This window comes from Balaenoptera ricei, chromosome 3 (genome assembly GCF_028023285.1).
Source record: "Balaenoptera ricei isolate mBalRic1 chromosome 3, mBalRic1.hap2, whole genome shotgun sequence".
NCBI classification, from domain to species: domain Eukaryota; kingdom Metazoa; phylum Chordata; class Mammalia; order Artiodactyla; family Balaenopteridae; genus Balaenoptera; species Balaenoptera ricei.
Genome location: NC_082641.1, coordinates 156,323,830 through 156,343,938, shown reverse-complemented (window position 1 = coordinate 156,343,938; position 20,109 = coordinate 156,323,830). Strand labels below are relative to the sequence as shown.

The 20,109-nt window shown below is 41.5% G+C and overlaps 2 protein-coding genes across 13 annotated transcripts in view; both read left to right on the top strand.

The window, feature by feature from the left end:
• The window catches only part of LOC132362734 (ELKS/Rab6-interacting/CAST family member 1-like), a 187,013-nt gene that overhangs the window by 126,179 nt on the left and 40,725 nt on the right, over positions 1-20,109 (top strand). For 5 of the 12 annotated variants that reach the window (XR_009502458.1, XR_009502452.1, XR_009502454.1 and 2 more), the window contains one exon: positions 4,561-8,516. The exons of 1 other annotated variant lie outside the window; for it this stretch is intronic. Coding sequence is in view for 1 of the 11 variants with exons in the window: in XM_059917719.1 (XP_059773702.1) it covers positions 4,561-4,612 (52 nt within the window). In the remaining 10 variants the exon portion in view is untranslated. Of the gene's footprint in view, positions 1-3,472; positions 3,690-4,431; positions 8,517-20,109 lie in introns of those variants that run through there. 6 more of the 12 variants (XR_009502460.1, XR_009502455.1, XR_009502453.1 and 3 more) reach the window with 3 other exon arrangements.
• The window catches only part of LOC132362732 (ELKS/Rab6-interacting/CAST family member 1-like), a 136,886-nt gene continuing 133,541 nt past the window's right edge, over positions 16,765-20,109 (top strand). The window contains 1 exon segment of the mRNA XM_059917708.1: positions 16,765-16,955. Coding sequence (XP_059773691.1) covers positions 16,931-16,955 — 25 coding nt within the window. The 5' untranslated portion in view covers positions 16,765-16,930.

Below are 20,109 nucleotides of genomic sequence, written 5' to 3'. Positions count from 1 at the left end.
AGGAGGAGGGGCAGTTTTGTGGAGGAGATCAGGGGGGAGGCAGAGGTACTCTACCTGGCCCCTCACACCTGGGCCTCCCCACCCATGCCCTAGTCTAGCAGACACCCCACGTGGGGCGTGCCGGTGGGCTGGCACAGCCCCAGGGGCCCCAGGAGGGCAAGAGAGACCCACTTTCTGAGATTGCCAGTGACACACCCATAGTCCGGATATTATCCGTAACGATTACTAAGGTTGTTTATCTCCCTCCACTTTTACTAAGAAAAGGAGTAATTGAAGACTCTAAATCATTTTTACTGAGGTTCTTTGTTTGTTTTTTTTTCTTCAAAATACTAAATGTAAAGTCTGCAGGGCGTATATAGGTGTTCAACTTTTTTCCAGATTTTATGTTTTTGGTGTTTTGTAAAAAATTTTTATTATTTATTTATTATGTTTATTTCTGGCTGTGTTGGGTCTTCGTTTCTGTGTGAGGGCTTTCTCCAGTTGCGGCGAGTGGGGGCCACTCTTCATCGCGGTGCGCGGGCCTGTCACTATCGCGGCCTCTCTTGTTGCGGAGCAGAGGCTCCAGACGCTCAGGCTCAGTAGTTGTGGCTCACGGGCCCAGTTGCTCCGCGGCATGTGGGATCTTCCCAGACCAGGGCTCGAACCCGTGTCCCCTGCATTGGCAGGCAGATTCTCAACCACTGCGCCACCAGGGAAGCCCCTTTACTGAGGTTCTTAATACCTTCCTCACAAGGGTGGACAAAACTCTCAGCTTTTTGTATTGAGTGCAGATGTCTCTATTCTTGCCCATTTCAGAGTCCTCCTCACTCAAAATCTAGGTTTTGTTGATCTTTAGTACCCTGTCTCTCATCTTATCTCAGATTATTCTGTGGTAAGATGGTGCAAACTATGTATTTATTAACTGGAGAGAATTCAAGTCCCCGGAGCTGTTGTAGCTCAAAATTCTGTTTTTTGTTTTTTTGTTTTTTTTTTCAAAATTCTGTTTTAAGTGGAGTCATTTTCTGTGCTTTCCTTTCATGCTGTCTGCAAAATGCCTGTTTCTGTCCTCCTTGAGATCCAGGTTTACAGCGCTCTCCTTTTTCTCATTCTGGGGTCTCTATGTTTGTGGCATCTCTGAGGGCCCATGTTCTGTTGAGGCTGAATTTGATACCTGGGGGGGCGGGGCCGGGAAAGCAACTTCCAGATGGGTCAGCCTAGAAAAGGATCCCCCATTGTGTAGAAATTTAAAAACAGGCAAAATACCTGTCCTATCAGACACTATGATTTGCCCCCTCTGTCTGACGCAGCCCAGGGCTTCGTCATTTAATTCACACCTATCTACTGTGAAGGCCCAGCCAACAAGATCATTTTGGAGCCCTGAGTGGGTGCCCAGAATGGATGGGAGGGCTGAGGTAACCAGAACTCTGCCTTTTTTATGGACAGGTGTTAGGGCATCTTCTTTTCAAAGTGACACATTCCCAACCCATCCAACTCACGTAGAGGAACAAAACCACTGTCACCAGCCAAAGGGAGAAAAACATGGGGCTGCAGAGGAGAGGGATCTTGTGGGGACTCTTGTATTATTCATCCACGTGCAAGTATGAGCTCCAGATTTGATAAGACATGCAGTCTGATCAAAAGTCATGCAATTAATGATTTCTTTCAAAAATCAAAGAACTCTTTGATTCTTCATTTTAATGTAACTTTGACCTCTTTTCTTTCCATGTCATAAAAGAGGCCTTGACTAAGCTAAACATGCTCTCTCTCCGTGCCTGCAATGTATCAGAAAGCATCGTCAGTTACTTTCACAGGCAGTGGAGAACTCCTTAATTTTTCTCTGACGACAAGAGCTCCCTTTGAGCCTGGGCCAGAGGTGAGCAAGATTCTGATTCTGGAAAGATGTAGAAAAATGAAGTTCCTTTTGCCAGAGGTTCTGGGTGAGCATTGTTGATGTATGACTGTTAGCAGTCTTACCCTCCTTCCACCTATTCTTCCTTTTCTGCATGGTGGACTGTCCTTTAGTTTTGGGGGTACAGTATTGGGGGGAAAAAGGAAGGGGAGGCTAGAGGTAAGTAGGCTAGTGGCGGGGATTTTGTGCACGAATATTTGAAGAAGGAAGTGTGGGAGCAAGTGCTGTGGTAAGACGGGAAAGGGAGAATTTAAAAAAAAAAATCTGTGATCCATAAATCCCCTTCAAAGACTCTAAGCAAAGTACTTAAATTATTTTACAATTACTTTTTGGTTACTACTCTGCAGTATAAAAAACAATAAGTTCACTTTTTATCGTATCTCTGTGTCATTAGCATCATTTTAAAGACGTGTCTTAACGGCTGTATCGTGTACCATCCTTTATTTAACCAGCTCCCTTTTTTGGACAGTTAATTCAGTTATTTTGTTGTTTATAAATATATATATATATATATATATGATGGATATTTTTGTTTGTAATTCTGATTATGTCATTTTGTCAGTCAGGATAACTGATGGTAGCTGTACTAACAAACAACCTAAAATCTCAGTGGCTTAGCAGGTGTTGACTGAAAAAAATGCACAACTAAAAGTTGAGAATCATCTTTTTTTTGGTGGACTTGCTGAGGACTTAAGCCCGGGAGGCAGTGTCAGATCGCTCTGAGAGATTGCACTGAAGAGGGAAGGGAGGAACCAGGACATATAGGAGTTTTGCAAAAACAAAACAAAACAAAACATTAAACCCCCAAACAACCAGGTAGTCGGAACATCAAAAGAGTACTGTTAATTAAAGAAAAACCAGACATCTCAAGTCAATGAATTTAGCATTTTTCTATGTACGGGAAGAGGCAGGAGTCTGGGCTCATTGGAATCCTTCCTTTGATGTGCATTTGAACTATCTAGAGCCAGCATCCTGCTTTTCTCCATCCTGAATCCCCTCCGGGTGCACCATCGGGGATGGCTGCCATGGCTGATGATGGCTTGATGGCTGCAACACTCTGTTGACTGATAGGGCAGGCGACATTCTTCATCCATACAGGTTCAAGTCTTCTTTCTTGCTCGATTTACTGGCTAGGGTTGGAGTGGGAGACTCTGTTCTTTGCAGATGTGAGGGACTCAGGGTCCTTCAACATTGTGGCGTCACCTTCCTCAGGTCCTCGGAGCCCCGGCGCTGGAAGAAGGGAGCTTGGAGAAGGCACGCACGCTCTTGGCCTCTTCTGCCCAGAGAGGACAGAGCCACTTCTGCGCATGGTCCACTGGTCAGGGCTCGTCCCAGGGCCCCACCCAGAGGCAAGGGGGCTGTCGAAGGGAATCTGGATGCAGCAAAGAGAAAGGGCCAATGGGTATTGATTAACAACTAGCCAAGGTCCTACCTACCTACCAATTCACTGTCAGGTCTTTAGAATACAAAGGGTTACATTCCTGCAATCCTCCTCTAATTCGAGACAATTCTCCATTCATATTCTCTTTTGCTTAGAGCAACCTTGAGCTGGGTCTTCCCAGGCTCTTCTTTCTACCCCTACAGGCTGTGGTCTCCTCGGAAGCTTTGGTGGGATGCAGGCAGCATCTGGGAGAAGGCGCCTCGGAACTCACGTGCCCGCGTTGCCCAGGACCCCAATTCCTTCCACCTCTCGGATGCTGCTTTCTTTTCCCAGGGACAGAGCCAAGCTGTAATTGACTCCTTGGGTATTTCAGAGTCCCTGATCCCAAGACTGAAGGATGACTCCCTGCTGTTGTGAAAGGTTACCAAATTATCAGGACCTCTGATTGGGAGGGACAGTGGGAAGAGGGGAGGTGGTGTCAGGGGAAAGGCACTGACATTTCAAACTCAGCTGGCGACTCCAGCCCTTGGTAATGGCTTTAGTAACTTCACAGCTGATCCCTGTGATTGAGCATCAGGACCATTGAATGCTAATTGGGTTGAAAAGCTTCCCCCTCATGTGCTAAAACTCTCAGGCAGTAAAAGGCTTCTGACCATGTCTGGAGTTGCGTGCTGGGGACAATGTGGTGGGTTGCCTCTGTCTACGCTTAACTGCTGTTCGTCTTCCCGGCTTGACGGGGTAGGGTTGCTGTACATACACAGACTTTAAAATTATTTTTAAATTATTTTTTTAAACTGAAGAATGGTTGATTTACATTGTTGGTGGTTTCCGGTGTACAGCAAAGTGATTCAGTTATGCATACACACATACATACGTATACATACATACATATATATATATTCTTTTCCAGATTCTTTTTCATTATCGTTTATTGCAAGATATTGAGTAATATTGAGCACAGTAATACTGTGCTCTACAGTAGGACCCTGTTGTTCATCTATTTTACATATATCATATATCTGTGTGTCTCTGTTAATCCCACACTCCTAATTTATCCCTCCCCTCACCCTTTCCCCTTCGGTAACCGAAATTTTGTTTTCTGTGTCTGTGGGTCTATTTCTCAAACAGACTTTTTTTTTCTTTTTTTTTTTTTTTTAAGCAGATTGCACCTTGCTGTGGCTGGATCAATACTCTGGAGTAAGCTGTTTGCCCTCAAAACTGCTGGGGCCGCAGCCATGGAGCTGCAGGATCCCAACGGGGTCCTGACGTCCATCTGCTCTGTTTTTTTCAGGTGCGCTGAATCGACAGTCCTGAGTTTTGAAGTTTTCCTGGAGGGGACGTGAGGGGATTTCTCCAGGATCGATGGAACTCCTTTTGTGGTGCTTCAGTGCTTCCACCATGAAGCGCTCATTTCCCTATGCACGTCCCCCCGCCCCACCCCACTGTTTCCTTTACTCTCTCTCCTCCCACCCCCAATTCCCAGAAGAAGATCTAGGAATCAGGTCCAAACATAAGATCTTTGGAGAATCCTTGCGTGTGTTTTTTTAAATTTTTATTGGAGTATAGTTGATTTACAATGTTGTGTTAGTTCCGGGTGTACAGCAAAGTGAAGCAGTTATACATATACATATAATCCACTCTTTTTTAGACTCTTTTCCCATACAGGTCATTACAGAGTACTGAGTAGAGTTCCCTGTGCTATACAGTAGGTCCTGATTAGTCATCTAGTTTATAGGTAGTGTTGTGTATATGTCAATCCCAATCTCCCAATTTATCCCTCTCCCCTCCCCACTTTCCCCCCCTGGTAACCATAAGTTTGTTTTCTACACCTGTGACTCTATTTCGAATCCTTGTGTTTTACTCTCGTCCTGAAACTAGATAAAGCCTAGTCATCAATCAACAAGTGAGGAAGTAGAGCCAGGCATTGGTTGAGTGTTGATGTTTCTGGTACAAGCTGACTCTCCGCTCATCATCCCACACCTTCATCAGCCATCATCATGCTGTCTGTCACCTCCTCTTCTCTGAAGAAGGCCCGGGCCATCTTTTGAAAATACAAAGTCCAGCATTGAGACCCTCCCAACTGAGAGAGCAGGAAGGGCCAGGGCTGCTGAGGTGCTCCCTGAACCCCACTCAGGGGATCTGTGTTGTTCCCACCTGGGTGTATTGTGTGGACCCCCTAAAATTCCTCCAAACCTCTGCCTCTGCGCTTCCAGATTGCCCCTGAAAGAAATGAACAATAATCATAATACCCACCACGTACTGACCGCTGGTCTCTTGAGGGCTGCCTTGCCATTGGACAACATTTGTTGAGCTCCTACTGTTTGCCAGACAGCGGGTACATGCTTTATGTGTGTTTAGCCCTTCTGACAACACTGTGATTTAGGACCTGTTAATATGTCTATTTTGCTGAAATGGAAACTGAGGTTCAGAGTGGTTAAATAACAAGGAAAAGTCCATGTTTTTACCCCCTACACTAATATATATGTATATTTGTGTATATATATTCTATATATGTATATTTAACATGTATATGATGTTGACTGAAAAAAATGCACAACCTCAAAGTTGAGAAATATGTTTTATTGGGTGGGCAAAACTGAGGACTTAAGCCTGGGACACAGCCTCTCAGCTCTCTCTGAGGGACTGATCCAAAAAGGAGAGGGAGGAGCCATCAACTATAGGAGTTTTTGCAACAAAGACCAGGTAATCGGAACATGGAAAGATTCCTGTTAATTAAAGAAAACCAGACATCTCGAGTTAATGACTTTTTAGTGTTTTTCTGTGTATGGGAAGATGCAAAAGTCTGGGCTCACTGAAATCCTTCCTTTGATATGCACCTCAGCTATGTGGGCCAGTATCCTGTGCTTTCTCATCCTGTGTTCCCTCGGGGTGCACCATCAGGGGAGGCTGTGGCAGTTGACTGCTAGATGGTGGGCATCCTGTTTCCATCCTGAGTTTCCTCAGGGTTCACTCTTGGGGCGGCTATAATGTGATGGCTTGATGGCTGCAACATCCTTTGTTTACTGATATGGCAGGCAACATTTTTTCATTGACAATTATATATATACAATAGACACTGTTCGTGTTACATATATTATCTATTTTACGTGCTACGTGTTTTTTAGACTCTTTGCAAAAAACCTTGCAAGGTAGGTGTTATTCTTTACATTTTGTGAAAAAGAAATTAAAGCCTCTAACAGGCTGAGAAATTTGTCAGGTCACTACATCACGATTAACAAGTCAGTGAACAAGATTTTGAATCCAAGTAATCCTTTTGTGAAAACAAAACCCCCCCAAAAACAAAGAAACTATGTTCTTTCCATGCTCCAAAATATATTTTGGTCAAGTGACTTAAGAAACTCTCCCTTAAGCTTGTCTAAAGCAGAAAATAAGACAACAATGCTTTACTGGAAATTATCAAAAGGCAGGATCAAGCAGGAATAATGAAAGGGAGCCTGAGGTTTCGGGTGATGAACCCACTGGCTAAATAGGCCCCTGGAAACAGACCCACTTTTTTTTTTTTTTAATTAATTTGTATATTTGTTTATTGACTGTTTTCCTCCAATAGAATGTAATCTTTTTTTTTTTTTAACATCTTTATTGGAGTATAATTGCTTTACAATGGTGTTAGTTTCTGCTTTATAACAAAGTGAATCAGCTCTACATATACATATATCCCCATATCTCCTCCCTCTTGCTAGCTCATGATTTAGGACCCACGCACAGGAGAATTCAGGCTGCATTAATAGAAAAATATGACTTGCAGCCCTGGAGATGTGGCTTCAGAGGAAATGATGACTTAATGCTTGTGATCTGTAAGAATGTTGGTGTTTTGGGTCAAGTAACCTATGCATTTTCTCAAGGGAGGTAGGTTTGGGGAAAAAAGGCAATAATTAAACTGAACATACCAACAAGGAAAAAATAATTTAACTGTTACGATGACTCATTTAGTTGGCAGCTTCAGGTAATGAGGTGCTCTGGATTAATTTTCCTGAGAGCAGAAACATATCCCTTTAAATGATGAAGCATGTTATCTTCATCAATCTTTGAAGAAAATATTTCCAAGGTACATTTTATATTCTCTTTTGTCAGTAGTATTCTTGACAATTTTTAGGACTAGAGACATAGTTTTTGTTTTTAAAGAGTTTAAAGAACGATTTGATCTTTGAAAATCATGTTACATCGTTGGTCCCCAGTGTTTTCATCTACAGTATGTGAACTTTGGGTTAGATGATCATCAAGGTTCCTTCCATCTCTAATATTCTCTAAGTAAAGGGCTCTTGTGCACAATAAAATTTAAAACATAAGAATCATCGAGGGGGCTTGTTAAAAATGCAGATTCTTAGGTATCATTGTTGGAGGTTCTGATTCAGTTGGTTTGAGTGAGGCAAGAGAACCTGTATCATAAATGGGTGCATACCCATGGCCATTTTGATGACCTCATTTTGAGAAACTGATTCTCTTTCCAGCCTCAGATAACAGATGTCATAACCATTTTTGGCCACCAGGGTACCGTTGCTGCCCTGCCCTCAGTGGTGTGAAGTTGTAAGGGGCTGACCAGACCCAGAGGCCTGTGCTTTGATAGTTTGCTTCTGATCCCATCCTCAGTATTAACTGTCACTTAGTTAATGTAGCTGCTGAGGAAAACCAGATAATCGAGCTGCAAATTAGGTGCCCTGCATTTGTACCTATGAGTCATTAAGTTTTCATCTCAGGCTGGGTAGGGGCGAGGGGAGGACTTCCATTTTCTCCTGTAGTCTAAAGTGCATAAATGAGCCACGGCTATCTTAGACCCTGTTTGGAGGTCTCTTACTCTTCGTTCGTGTTCTTTCTCATCCTAAGAGTCAAGTTTCTGGAAGGGCGACATCAGGAGAAGTGGCAGATTTCTGTGTAAATATGTTAACATTTCATAGTGAGGTTTGGGGTCAGGGCTGTCCCTGACTTCTCTTTTAAATTTCTTTATTTTTTGAACAGTTGTATTGATGTATAATTCACATGCCATACAATTGACTCTTTTGAAGTATATGCAATTCAGTGGTTTTTAGTAAAATCTGTGAATTTATAGAGTTGTATGCACCTATCATGTAATCTAATTTTTGAACATTTCCATCACCCTCCAAAAGAAACCTTGTGCCTATTTGGAATCACTCTCATTCCCACCCCCAGACCCATTCAACCGATAATTTACTTCTTACCTCTATAGATTTGCCTTTTGTAGACATTTCATATAAATGGGCTCATACCGTATGTGGTCTCTTGTGTCTAGCTTCTTTTATCTAGCGTAATGTTTTTGAGGTTATGCAGTAGCATGTATCATATTGCCAAAGAATATTCTATAGTATGGATATACTACATTTTATTTATCCATCCACCAATTAATGGACATTTGGTTTGTTTCCACGTTTTCGCCGCTCTGGCTGATGTGTGCATGTAGTTTTAATTTCACTTGGGTGGTTACCTAGGGGTAATTACCTGGGTCATATGATGAATCAGTGTTTCAAAGTAGCAGTTTCGAATTTGACAATTCCACCAGCAATGCATGAGGGTTCCAGTTTCTCCGTATCCTTGCCAACGCTTGTTATTATTGGATACAAGTCCTTTATTGGATATATGATTTTCAAATATTTTTTCCTAGTTCATGGCACGTCTTTACTTTTTTAATGGTGTCTTTTGAAATGCATTATTTTTTATCTGAATGAAGCCCAGCTTATTTTTTTCTTTTATCAATATACTTTTTGGTGTCATAGCTAAGAAATCTTCGCCTGACCCAACATCAGTGTCTTGATGCTTACCTAAAATCTTGTAGGCTTTGTTCAATAGGAAGTGACCAGTGACACCTACTAGTTAGTGCCTTGTTTAAACAGATGAAAGATGAATATGCACGTTGTGGCCTGAACCTACTCTAATGAAAGCTTGCCGACAGTTTTCCTAAGGTCGTGAAGGTGCCGCAGCCAGACTGGACTCCTCCATCACCATGCCATGGCCTTCTGAGCATCTCTTCCTCATCTTAGTGCCTGCCAGCAGCAGAGGAAGGAGAACATAGGTCTTTCATGTACCTTTTTGTACTATGAGGCAGCACTGTGCCCTCCTTACTTTTTCAGAGCCTTAGGTAGAGGACCCTACCCTGAGGTGCCACAGCTGGAGGAACACAGCCCTTCTCTTTCTATAGGTTTTAGAGTGAGATATCGGGACAGTAGCTCACTCTCAGGCAACGAAAAACCAAAGAAAAAACCACCCACTACCTTAGGGTTTTGTCCTAAGAATATGCTGGTTGCAGCCTCTGTAGGTAGACACCGGGCGTCCCTGAGAGCTTCTGATAGACTTGATACTTCTCCCCAATCCTGTTGTGTCTCTCCTGCTTTCCTAAAATACTAAGTAGTTTGTGTCCACTTTCAGTTCTGGATTTTTCCCACTGCGTTTAGACTGGGAGAAACGTTATCAAATCCCAGCTTCATGAATGCCTGATTATCACTTGTAACTTTTGTCTCTTGAGCCTAGAAGGCATCTCTTGTGTATAAATGACACTGGACGTTAATATGCACCCTAAACTTGAATACAGTGCACATCTAGTAACAGCTTGTATAAAACGTGTTACTCCCCGAAGTAGTCCTAACACCTTATAATTGAAAAAGTGAGTTATAATTGACCAAATGCTTTCACAAATAGGATCCCTTTTGATCCTCACATCTCTGTGGGGAATTACTGCTCCTTTTTTTAAAAAATAAATTAATTTTATATTTATTTATTTTTGGCTGCGTTGGGTCGTTGCTGCGAGTGGGCTTCCTCTAGTTGAGGCGGGCGGGGGCTACTCTTCTTGCGGTGCGCGGGCTTCTCATTGCGCTGGCTTCTCTTGTTGCGGAGCACGGGCTCTAGGCGCGCGGGCTTCCGTCGTTGTGGCACACAGGCTCAGTAGTTGTGGCGCATGGGCTCAGTGGCTCCGCGGCATGTGGGATCTTCCCGGACCAGGGCTCGAACCCGTGTCTCCTGCATTGGCAGGCGATTCCTAACCACTGTGCCACCAGGGAAGTCCCTACTGCTCCTTTTCTACGTATGAAGAAAACGTCTGGACTTCCCTGGTGGTACGGTGGTTAGGAATCGCCTGCCAATGCAGGAGACATGGGTTCGAGCCCTGGTCCGGGAAGAACCCACATGCCGCGGAGCCACTGAGCCCATGCGCCACAACTACTGAGCCTGCGCTCTAGAGCCCGCGAGCCACAACTACTGAGCCCACGTGCCTAGAGCCTGTGCTCTGCAACAAGAGAAGCCACTGCAATGAGAAGCCCGTGCACCGCAACGAGGAGTAGCCCCCGCCCGCCGCAACTAGAGAAAGCCCACGTGCAGCAACGATGACCCAACGCAGCCAAAAATAAAATATAAACAAAGAAACAAAAAAAGACTTGTCAGAAGTCATTTATCCCCAAATATAGGATTTCTAACACCAAATTTGATGCCTTGCATGTAGCATCATGCTTCCTCTCCAAAGTAATAAAACTGAATTTTTGTAATTTTAAGCATATTAGACATGCCATGTTATATTAGACCTATGGTTAATCTATAAGCAGTCATTTACATTTGGAATGAGATCTGTAGACAGCGATATATATTCACTTTTTAGGACTTATTTCCTTCTCAAGCTTCTATTTCTTGCTACAAAGTAAAACGTTTTGTTTCCTGTTAAAGGAGTTCTAGGCATTGTCAGTGGGTAAGGTTTGTGGTGGTAGCCAGAGTACAGAGATCCTGAACGTGGGGACATCCTTTTGCCATTAAATTTCTACTGTGCCCGAAGCTGGGTTGAATAGTTTTAGGCTGTTTGAGGTCCCAGGAAGACTCTTTGCCCACCCAGGGAGCAAAAGGCCCAGGAAAATTTCCTTGTGATTTTAGCTGGACCCCATTTACTGGATGATTCATCCCTCCTTTCCTTAATTCCACGCCAGCTTTCTTCACCTAGGTTTTCTCCTTTTCCCGAGACCATTCTTATCGTGATCTCTTGTTTCACCACCTGTGGCTTAGGACCATATTTCTCCAAGTGTGGGCCCTTGAGCAGAAACATCAGTTTGTTAGAAATAGAAATTCGGAACCCACAAAATCTGCTTAGTCAGAAACTCGAGGGGATGGGGCCCAGCAGTCTGTCTTTGACACACCTTCCAGGTGATTCTGATGCATGCTCAAGTTTGAGAACCATTGGTGCAGTAGTTAATTTTTTTTTTCTTTTTTTTTTTTTTTAGCATTCCTCTAACCTTTCAAAGTGATTTATGAATTTCATCTGACTTACCACCCTTTAGGACAGCATCTTTCTCGCAGTGCTTTGTTTTTTGGCCAAAATAAAGGGTTCCGTGGTCAGCTGGCATGGGAAAGACTACATTCTTATGCGTACTTACTCTGTGCCCCCCATACCCTACCCCCAAAGTAGGTAAGGATTCTGGGGTCAGTTGCCAGGTTTCAAATTTTAGCTCTATCATTTAGTAGCTACTATTACTGCCACCTACTTACCTTAGTGATCTTTGGGGGAGTTACTTTCCTCTCTGAGCCTTTACTGTCTAGCTTGTAAACTCATGGAATAAAATGGCAATTACTTCTGTAGGAAGTTGTGAAGACTAAACAAAGTCATGCACATACAGTGACTCAGGTGGTGTTTGGCACGTGGAGAGCTTCCTTGAATGTCGTGGATCATACTGGCTATGACCCTTGTCATTGCCAGGACTGTACTAAATAAATAAATAACTCTCCGTCGGTTATCTCTGGCGCTTGGCATTTCACTGCTCATTTCTAAACCTGAACATTTGCCGTGTGCTCCATTTTTCAATATTATACAAATGAGATTAGTTTTCACTAATATCCCGAGATAAACTATATTTGAAATTTTGCTTATTTCTTCCTTTTGTTTTCTGCCACCAAGCCACTTTCCTATCTGGGGCAGAATATTTCTTTTGATAGTGATTTAATATTTTAAGCCTTTGTTGAAGAATGTTGTCTAAGATGTTTCGAAAGTCTAAATAAATATTATTTCCTGCCTCAGTTTATTTACCACTTCAAAAAATTTCAGGTGTTTTATATCTATTTCTCTTTATAGATACAGAATCTACCTATAGATATAGAATTAATACAGATATCTATAGATTCTATAACTTTACGGTGTTTCTTCTATTAGGTTATTTTTACTTCAGTGTCTGAGTCTATTCTTAATTAAAAATTCCCTCAACCTACCCTATACTTCCAACAAATCCACAATGAATCTTATTTTATTGGGTCTTCTCCGGAGCCTTTGTAGGAGCCAAATTTGGGGCTATTTGGATGATTCTATCTAACTTTGCCTACAGATTCATAGTCGTCCTCAAGAGCATCCAGAACTCTGGTTGGATACCATTCCATCCTGGTGATTTATTTCACTTTTGTCAGTTAGGACGAGTACAACCCTTGCATTTTTCTTTCTTTACTTTAGCATAGTTGGACTGCTTCATAACAACATTTGTATCCAAATATCCTCTTCAGTAAAATATATCAGAATTTTGATTTATTCTCTTTTCTATCTTTTATTCATCCATGTACTCATGTTTGTAAGTCCAACTGATTCTTGGCTGGCTTTCTACCAATAATAAAAGAAAAAAACAACAACCAGAAAGTCCTTAAATTTTTTTTTTTTTTTTAGCATTCCTTTAACTCTACAAAGCGATTTATGAATTTCATCTGTCTTACCATCCTTTAGGACAACATTTTTCTCACAGACTTTTGTTTTTGGCCAAAATAAACGGTTCCGTGGTGAGCTGGCATGGGAAAGACTACATTCTTATGCGTACTTACTCTGTGCCCCCCATACCCTACCCCCAAAGTAGGTTAGTGATTCATAATTCACAGTGGCATTTTGAAAGATTCTGAGATGTACTGCATAAAGAATCTAATAGATTAACTTTGACCTATTCACCCCCCCCCCCCCCGCATAAACACCTATCATCATCCCATGAGCTAATGTTGGATAGGACACCTCTGTGACCTTTTGGTTTAGGAGTTTCCTTATTCTCTTTTGGTCAGTCTTTGTGTGTTTAGATGTACTTCTCTTTTTGTCTTTGCTTATTTATTTCTTTGCTAGTTAGACTTGCTGGGTCTGTTTTCCTTTTGCATTCTCAATATTGATTTGAAAATTTTGTACTTGAACTTTCTGTAACACATCTTTGAAACGATTCCTTTCCTCTTTCTGTCATCTGGTCTCTGAGTGATTGTCTTTTTGTTTTCATGTTTCTTTAGAGTGTTAGCCCTGGATTGGGTCAGATAACTTATGGGGAGTACTTACAATGAGTTTTAGGTCTTGTACTTGTGAATATTTCTTTTTTCCATTTATGCTTTTCCCATACTTATTTTTTTGATAGGCTTCTGTGACCCAAGTTGAAATTTTATAATAATTTACTTTGAACAACAGAATAATTTTTGTTATCTTTCTGTATTCTATATTGAAATGGTTATTTTCATACTTTTAATAAGAATGCTACTTTGGTACTACTGGTGGTTATAATGGTTTCAGCGGTTTTTTTAATTTACTTAATAGTTGATGTAAGATTTTTAAGCTTCATTGCTTGTGATAGGGAATTAGCAACTAAAATGGTATGTTAACATTTATATTTTCCAGTGAACCTACTCAGAAATTCACTTTTCCTTCACAGAATTTGTAACAGAACTTCATATTGCCTTGCAGTGCTTACTGCATACAAGCTATGCTCTTGTTTCTGCTTGCAGGCTCTTGCCAGGTGGTGTCATTTTGTCAATGACACTCATTCCTACCACTGCATTTGAAGTTGCAGACCTCCTTCCCCACACTACCTGTTCCCCTCTCTACTTCATTTTTGCCTTTTGTGTTGATCAATATGTAACAAACTATGCATTTTATTTATTCATTGTGTTTGTTCTCCTTTAATACAAGGTGAACTCCCTGAGGGCAAGTGTTTTCATCTGTTTGGTCACTGCTTTGCCTCTTCTGTCTAGAACAGTGTGACACATTATGGGTGCAGAGTAAGTTTTTTTATTGAAGTACAGTTGATTTACAATGTTAATTTCTGCTGTACAGCAAAGAGACTCAGTTACATATATATGCATTCTTTCTCATACTTTTCCATTATGGTTTATCACAGGATATTGAATTTAGTTCCCTGTGCTGTATAGTAGGACCTTGTTGTTTATCCATCCTATATATAATAGTTTGCGTCTGCTAACCCCAAACTCTCAATCCATCTGTCCCCCACTGAATTCTTGATTTAAAAAAATTTAATCTCAGGAGATGTAGAAAATGCATTCCATAACATTCAGTGTCTATTCATGATACAAAATGAACAGACTATCATTAGAAGGTATAAATATTCAGCAGATGTGATAGTTAATGGTGAAACACTGAAAACATTCTTTTTTAATATTGGAAACAAGATAAGACGCCTTTCACCAACAAGATAAGATAATCCTTCTTTGCAGCATTATATAGGAAGTCTTACACAGGAAGAAAAAGAAGAATTCTTAGCATTGGAGAAGAAGAAACTGCTATCACTAGTCATTGAGGATATCTTGTCCCTGTAGAAAAACCAAAAGAATCTACAGATGAAGTATGCGAATGAATAAAAGTGGTTAGCAAGTATACTGCAAACAAAATCAATATACAAAATCAATTGCATTTCTGTACTCTGCTACAACTATTTAGAAAAGGCAATGAGATACCATTTATAATATTATCACAGTTATAAAGTACCTAGGAATAACTCTAGCAAGAATAGGCAACAACTATATGGAGAAAATTATAGAACAAAGACACTTAAGAAAAACTAAAGGAATGGAGAAATAAATCTTATTTCAATAGAAAATTTCAATCCACAGAAGATGTGATTCTCCCCAAATTGTTTTAGAGGTTTTATGAAGCTAAAATGAATTTCCTTCACCTCCCTCCCCCACATAGAACATGCGAGCTGATTCTTAACAGCAAATGGAAGAGTGAATTGGGGATTTTTGACCTACTAGATATTAAGACTCGCTATTATAAAACTCTACCAATTAAGACAGCATGGTACTGAGCAGAAATAAAAATAGATGATTGGAAGAGATTAGAGAAGCCAGGCGCACAGCCGTACATTTATGGTAAAGAGGAATATATAAATATATATGTATATGTTTTGGGGTCAACCTTTAAGTTCTCTTAGCAAATTATAGTTATACATTGCAGTGTTATCAACTAGTCACCATGCTATACATTAGAACCTCAGAACTTATTCATCTTATAGCTTAAAGTTTGTAGACTTTATTTTTTTAGAGCAGTTTTATGTTCACAACAACATTGAGTGAAAGGTACGGGGATTTCCCACGTACCCCCTGTTCCCACATATGTATAGCCTCCACCATTATCAACTACTCAGCAGAGAAGGATATTTGTTACAATTGATGAATCTACATTTACACTTCATTAGCACCCGAAGTCCATAGTTTACATTAGGATTCATGCTTGGTGTTGTATGTTCTATGGGTTTTGACTAATGACATTATCCACCATTATGGTATCACTTAGTTGGAATCAAAGAGTATGTAGCCTTTCAGATTGGCTTCTTTCACTTAGTAATAAGCGTTTAAAGTTCTTGCATATCTTTTCATGGGTTGATGGCTTATTTCTTTTTAGTGCTGAATAATATTCCATTATCTGGATGCACCAGTTTGTTTACCCATTCATCTACCGAAGGGCATCTTGGTGGCTTCCAAGTTTTGGCAATTATGAATAAAGCTGCTATGAAACATCTGTGTCCAGGTTTTTGATGTGGACACAATTTTTCAACTCCTTTGTGTAAATACCAAGGAGTCCGAATGCTGGATCGTATAGTAAGAGTATGTTTAGTTTTGTAAGACACTGCCAAACTCTCTTCCAGAATGGCTGTACTATTTTGCATTCCCACCAGCAATGAATGAGCGTTCCTATTACTTCACATTCTTGCAAGTATTTGGGGCTGTCAGTGTTTGGATTTTCATTTTTCTAATAGGTAGGAGCATTGTCTTTAATTGACGGGGGGGGGGGGGAATAAAGGAAGTAACTCAGATATTCATTAATATCAATAGAATGATCTTGATTAAGCATAGTCAGTCCCTGAACTAGTGTCCTCCCGGACTGGGGAGTGCGGCGCGGGGCGGGGACTCGCAGAGAGGAGAACAGCGCATCAACCCCAGCGAGAGGCGCGCAGGTCTCGGGATGCGGAAGGCGGGCCGGCGCCGCGCTCCTCTCCGCCCCCGCGAGCGAGACGGTCACGTGCAGTGGAGGAGCTGACCTCCGAGGGCGGGCCTGGGAGGGGCGCCGCGCAGGTGGTTCAGGGTCGCCCGAGGCTAGGCGCGAGGCGGGCACTTGCGCAGCGCGGGGCGGAGTGCGAGCCGGGGCCGGAACCGCCGCGGGTGGGGAAGGGCGGGGAGGAGCCTGGGAGCGTGCCGGCCGCCGCAGGGGGAGGGGCGGGGCGGAGCCGCGGCGCGCGCGCCCGTCGGAGGGGGAGGGACAGAGCAGCCATTGGGCGCGCTCAGGGTGGCCGCTGCGAGCGTGGGGCGAGCGTGGACCGCGGCGCGGCGGTGTGACTCCTTCCCCGGCCCTTCTCCCCGCCGCAGGCGAGGGCACCGTGTGGCGGCGGCGGGGCCAGCGAGGCCGGAGGAGGCGGCTGTGCCCGGGCATGGTGGTCTGGGGCAACGCGGAAGGTGAGCGACCCCCGGGCCGGCGGCGGGGGTGGGGGCGGGGTGGGACTGGCCTCGCGTCGCCGGGCGGCGGCCCAAGCGCGGGCGGCCTGAGGCGGGGCGGGGGCGGCGCGCCGGCCCGGCCCCCGCGGCTCTTGGTCTCGCGGCCTGGGCGGCCCGCGAGAAAAAAAAAAAAAAAAAAAAGAACTTAAAAATTGAGAGTTGCATATATAATAAAATGGCATGAAACTATACACAAGCATTGTCCCAAAACCAGTTTGCTGGTTTTGATACTGTAATATAGTTAGGTAAGATGTAACCATTGGAGGAAACTGGATGAAGCATACATAGGACTTCTCTGTACTATTTTTGCAACTTCTTTTTTACCTCTGATTTTTTCAAAATGAAAAAAAAAGTCAACAATTTTAGTGCTGTTTTCTTGTCGATGAAATCCTGTCCCGCCATGAAAGCAATGAATTACTGATAAAAACCGAGGGCTACATCTCAAAAACATCATATTGAATAAAAAAGCAAATAGCATAAAAAGATATAGTATAAAGCTCAGAACATACAACCTAAACAATATGTTATTTAGAGATACAGCTATGAGAAAATTAACAAGAAAAGCAAGTGAATGATAAGACACAAACTTGAAGATAATGTTTATCTCAAAGGACTAACGGAGGGTATGTGACCAAGAAAAGGGATTCAGGGTCCTCAAAGGTGATTGTAATGTTCTTTTCCTTAAATTTTTATTAATCACTATTTTATAACAACTCTGAAGTCTTAAAAATGTATAAACCTGATCTTTAGCATTTAATAATCACCTTTATTGAAAAGAGTAAAATTAAGTGAAAGGTGAATAAAATTCAGCAACATTAAACATGTTTGATAGAGCATATAATTATAAGAGCATCTAAGAGAAGATTGGGTTCTAGTTTAAATTCTGGTCTGACTAATTTGGGGTTAGTAGGTTTTGGTCAGTGGTTTTTGAAGGGCGGTCCCTGGGCCAGCAGCATTAGTACCACTTAGATATTTGTTAGAAACGTAAATTCTCAGACCTTACCCCAGACCTACGCTCTTGGGGAAGGGCCCAGCACTCTCTATTTTAACACAAACCCTCCAGGAGGTTCTGATGTGCACAGACTTTTGAGAGTCACCAGGAAGTTCAACTTTCTCACCCATAAAATTAGAAGATAAAACTAGATCAGTATTTCCCAAAGTGTGGTATATGTAGTACTGATCATGTGCAAGATGTTTTTAAGTGATAGACACATCACCATTTAAAATTTTATTTATTGTAATGTTTGTTAGACTAGTACAGATAGCTTACCAAACCCATAAGTTCATTGATGTTGTGTCATACATTGCTAAGTTAAAAAAAAAAAAGGAAAGGAATCAACTTAATGTAAATATAAATAATAAGGCAAAATAGTAAGGTATGTATAGCAGAAAGTAACAGCATTGTACATCAACTATACTCCAATAAAAATTTAAAAAGTAAGGTGATATGAGAATATCACAAAATTCCTGGGGTTAGTTCTTAGATATTAAAGTTTCAGTAGTCCTGAAGAGGATCAGTCTTGAAAATATTTTCCATTCTAAAATTCTGAGACTTCATATGCTTGCTTTTCTTACAGATCTGCCTCCTTAATTTTGCTTTTTAAAATTCAAGCTAATACGTTAAAAATTTAGTCCACACAGCTTGTGTTGGGAGAGGAATGGCCTGTTAATGTGCTTTTGTATTGGGGGATACTTATCTGAGATTGAAAATTTAACCATAGTTAATGGAAAGTGTGGATAATTCACATGCGAATCATTAAAATTAAATATATTAAGGAGAAATCTGTTTTGAAAACATAATTTAATTTTAGAAGCACTTTCTTTCACTACGTGTAGTATTTATAGTGGAATAGGCAGATGGTTTTATGTAAGGAAATGAAATGAGGTTTGTGGACAGTAAGAAACATATTTTGATAATTAGGGATTTAGACTTTGAAAAGTCTATACAAGTTATAAACAGCTACAACATGACCGGCCCTTTTGTTAAAAAGTAAATTGATTTATTTATTTATTTTTGGCTGCGTTGGGTCTTTGTTGCCGTGTGTGGGCTTTCTCTAGTTGCGGCGAGCGGGGACTACTCTTCATTGCGGTGCGTGGGCTCTAGGCGCGCGGGCTTCAGTAGTTGTGGCACTTGGGCTCAGTAGTTGTGGCTCGTGGGCTTAGTTGCTCCGCAGCATGTGAGATCTTCCTGGACCAGGGCTCGAACCCGTGTCCCCTGCATTGGCAAGTGGATTCTATACCACTGCGCCACCAGGAAAGCCCCTGACTGGCCTTTTTAACTGGCATTTTAAATAGCTTTTTTGCGATGTAGTTCACATACAGTTCACCCACTTAAAGTGTACAATTCAGAGGTTGTGTATAGCCAGAGAGTTGTGCAGCCATCACCGTGCACAATTCTAGAACATTTCATTACCCCAGAAAGCAACCCTATATCCATTAGCAATTATTCTCCATTCCCTCTACACTCTCAACCCTAGGCAACCACTTATCTACATCTTATTTCTATGGATTTGCCTATCCTGGGCATTTCATATAAATAGAATTTATATTTCATATAAACATAATGATATGTAGCCTCTTGTGACTGGCTTCCTTAATATAATATTTTCAAGGTTCATCCGTATTGTAGCATGTATCAGTACTTTATTCCTTCTTATTGCTGAATAATATTCTGTTCTATTGATATTATATGTCACTTGATGGACATTTGGGTTGTTTGCACTTCTTGTCTTTTATGAATAATGTTGCATGTATGAACATTCATGTACAAGGGTCTGTGTGAAAGTATGTTTTAATTTCTGTTTTATACCTCGGAGTGGGATTTCTGGGTCAGATGATGACTGTGTTTAACATTGTAAGGAACTGACTGGATCTAAAATGCATTCTCATTCAAAGCAAAATTACAAGTTTGCTGAAAACTGAAATACATTTCTGTTCTAATTTATAATAAGGTACCAATTTTGTTTGTCAATGGTTTTATTACAGAATATCTCTCTAAAATGATATTTGGCAAAAATCATCATTAAAATACATGTTTTTGAAAACAGCAGCTTACAAACGGCTGTTCTACATCACAGTTTATCATCATTTATCAAAATTGTCACATCTTCTGTGA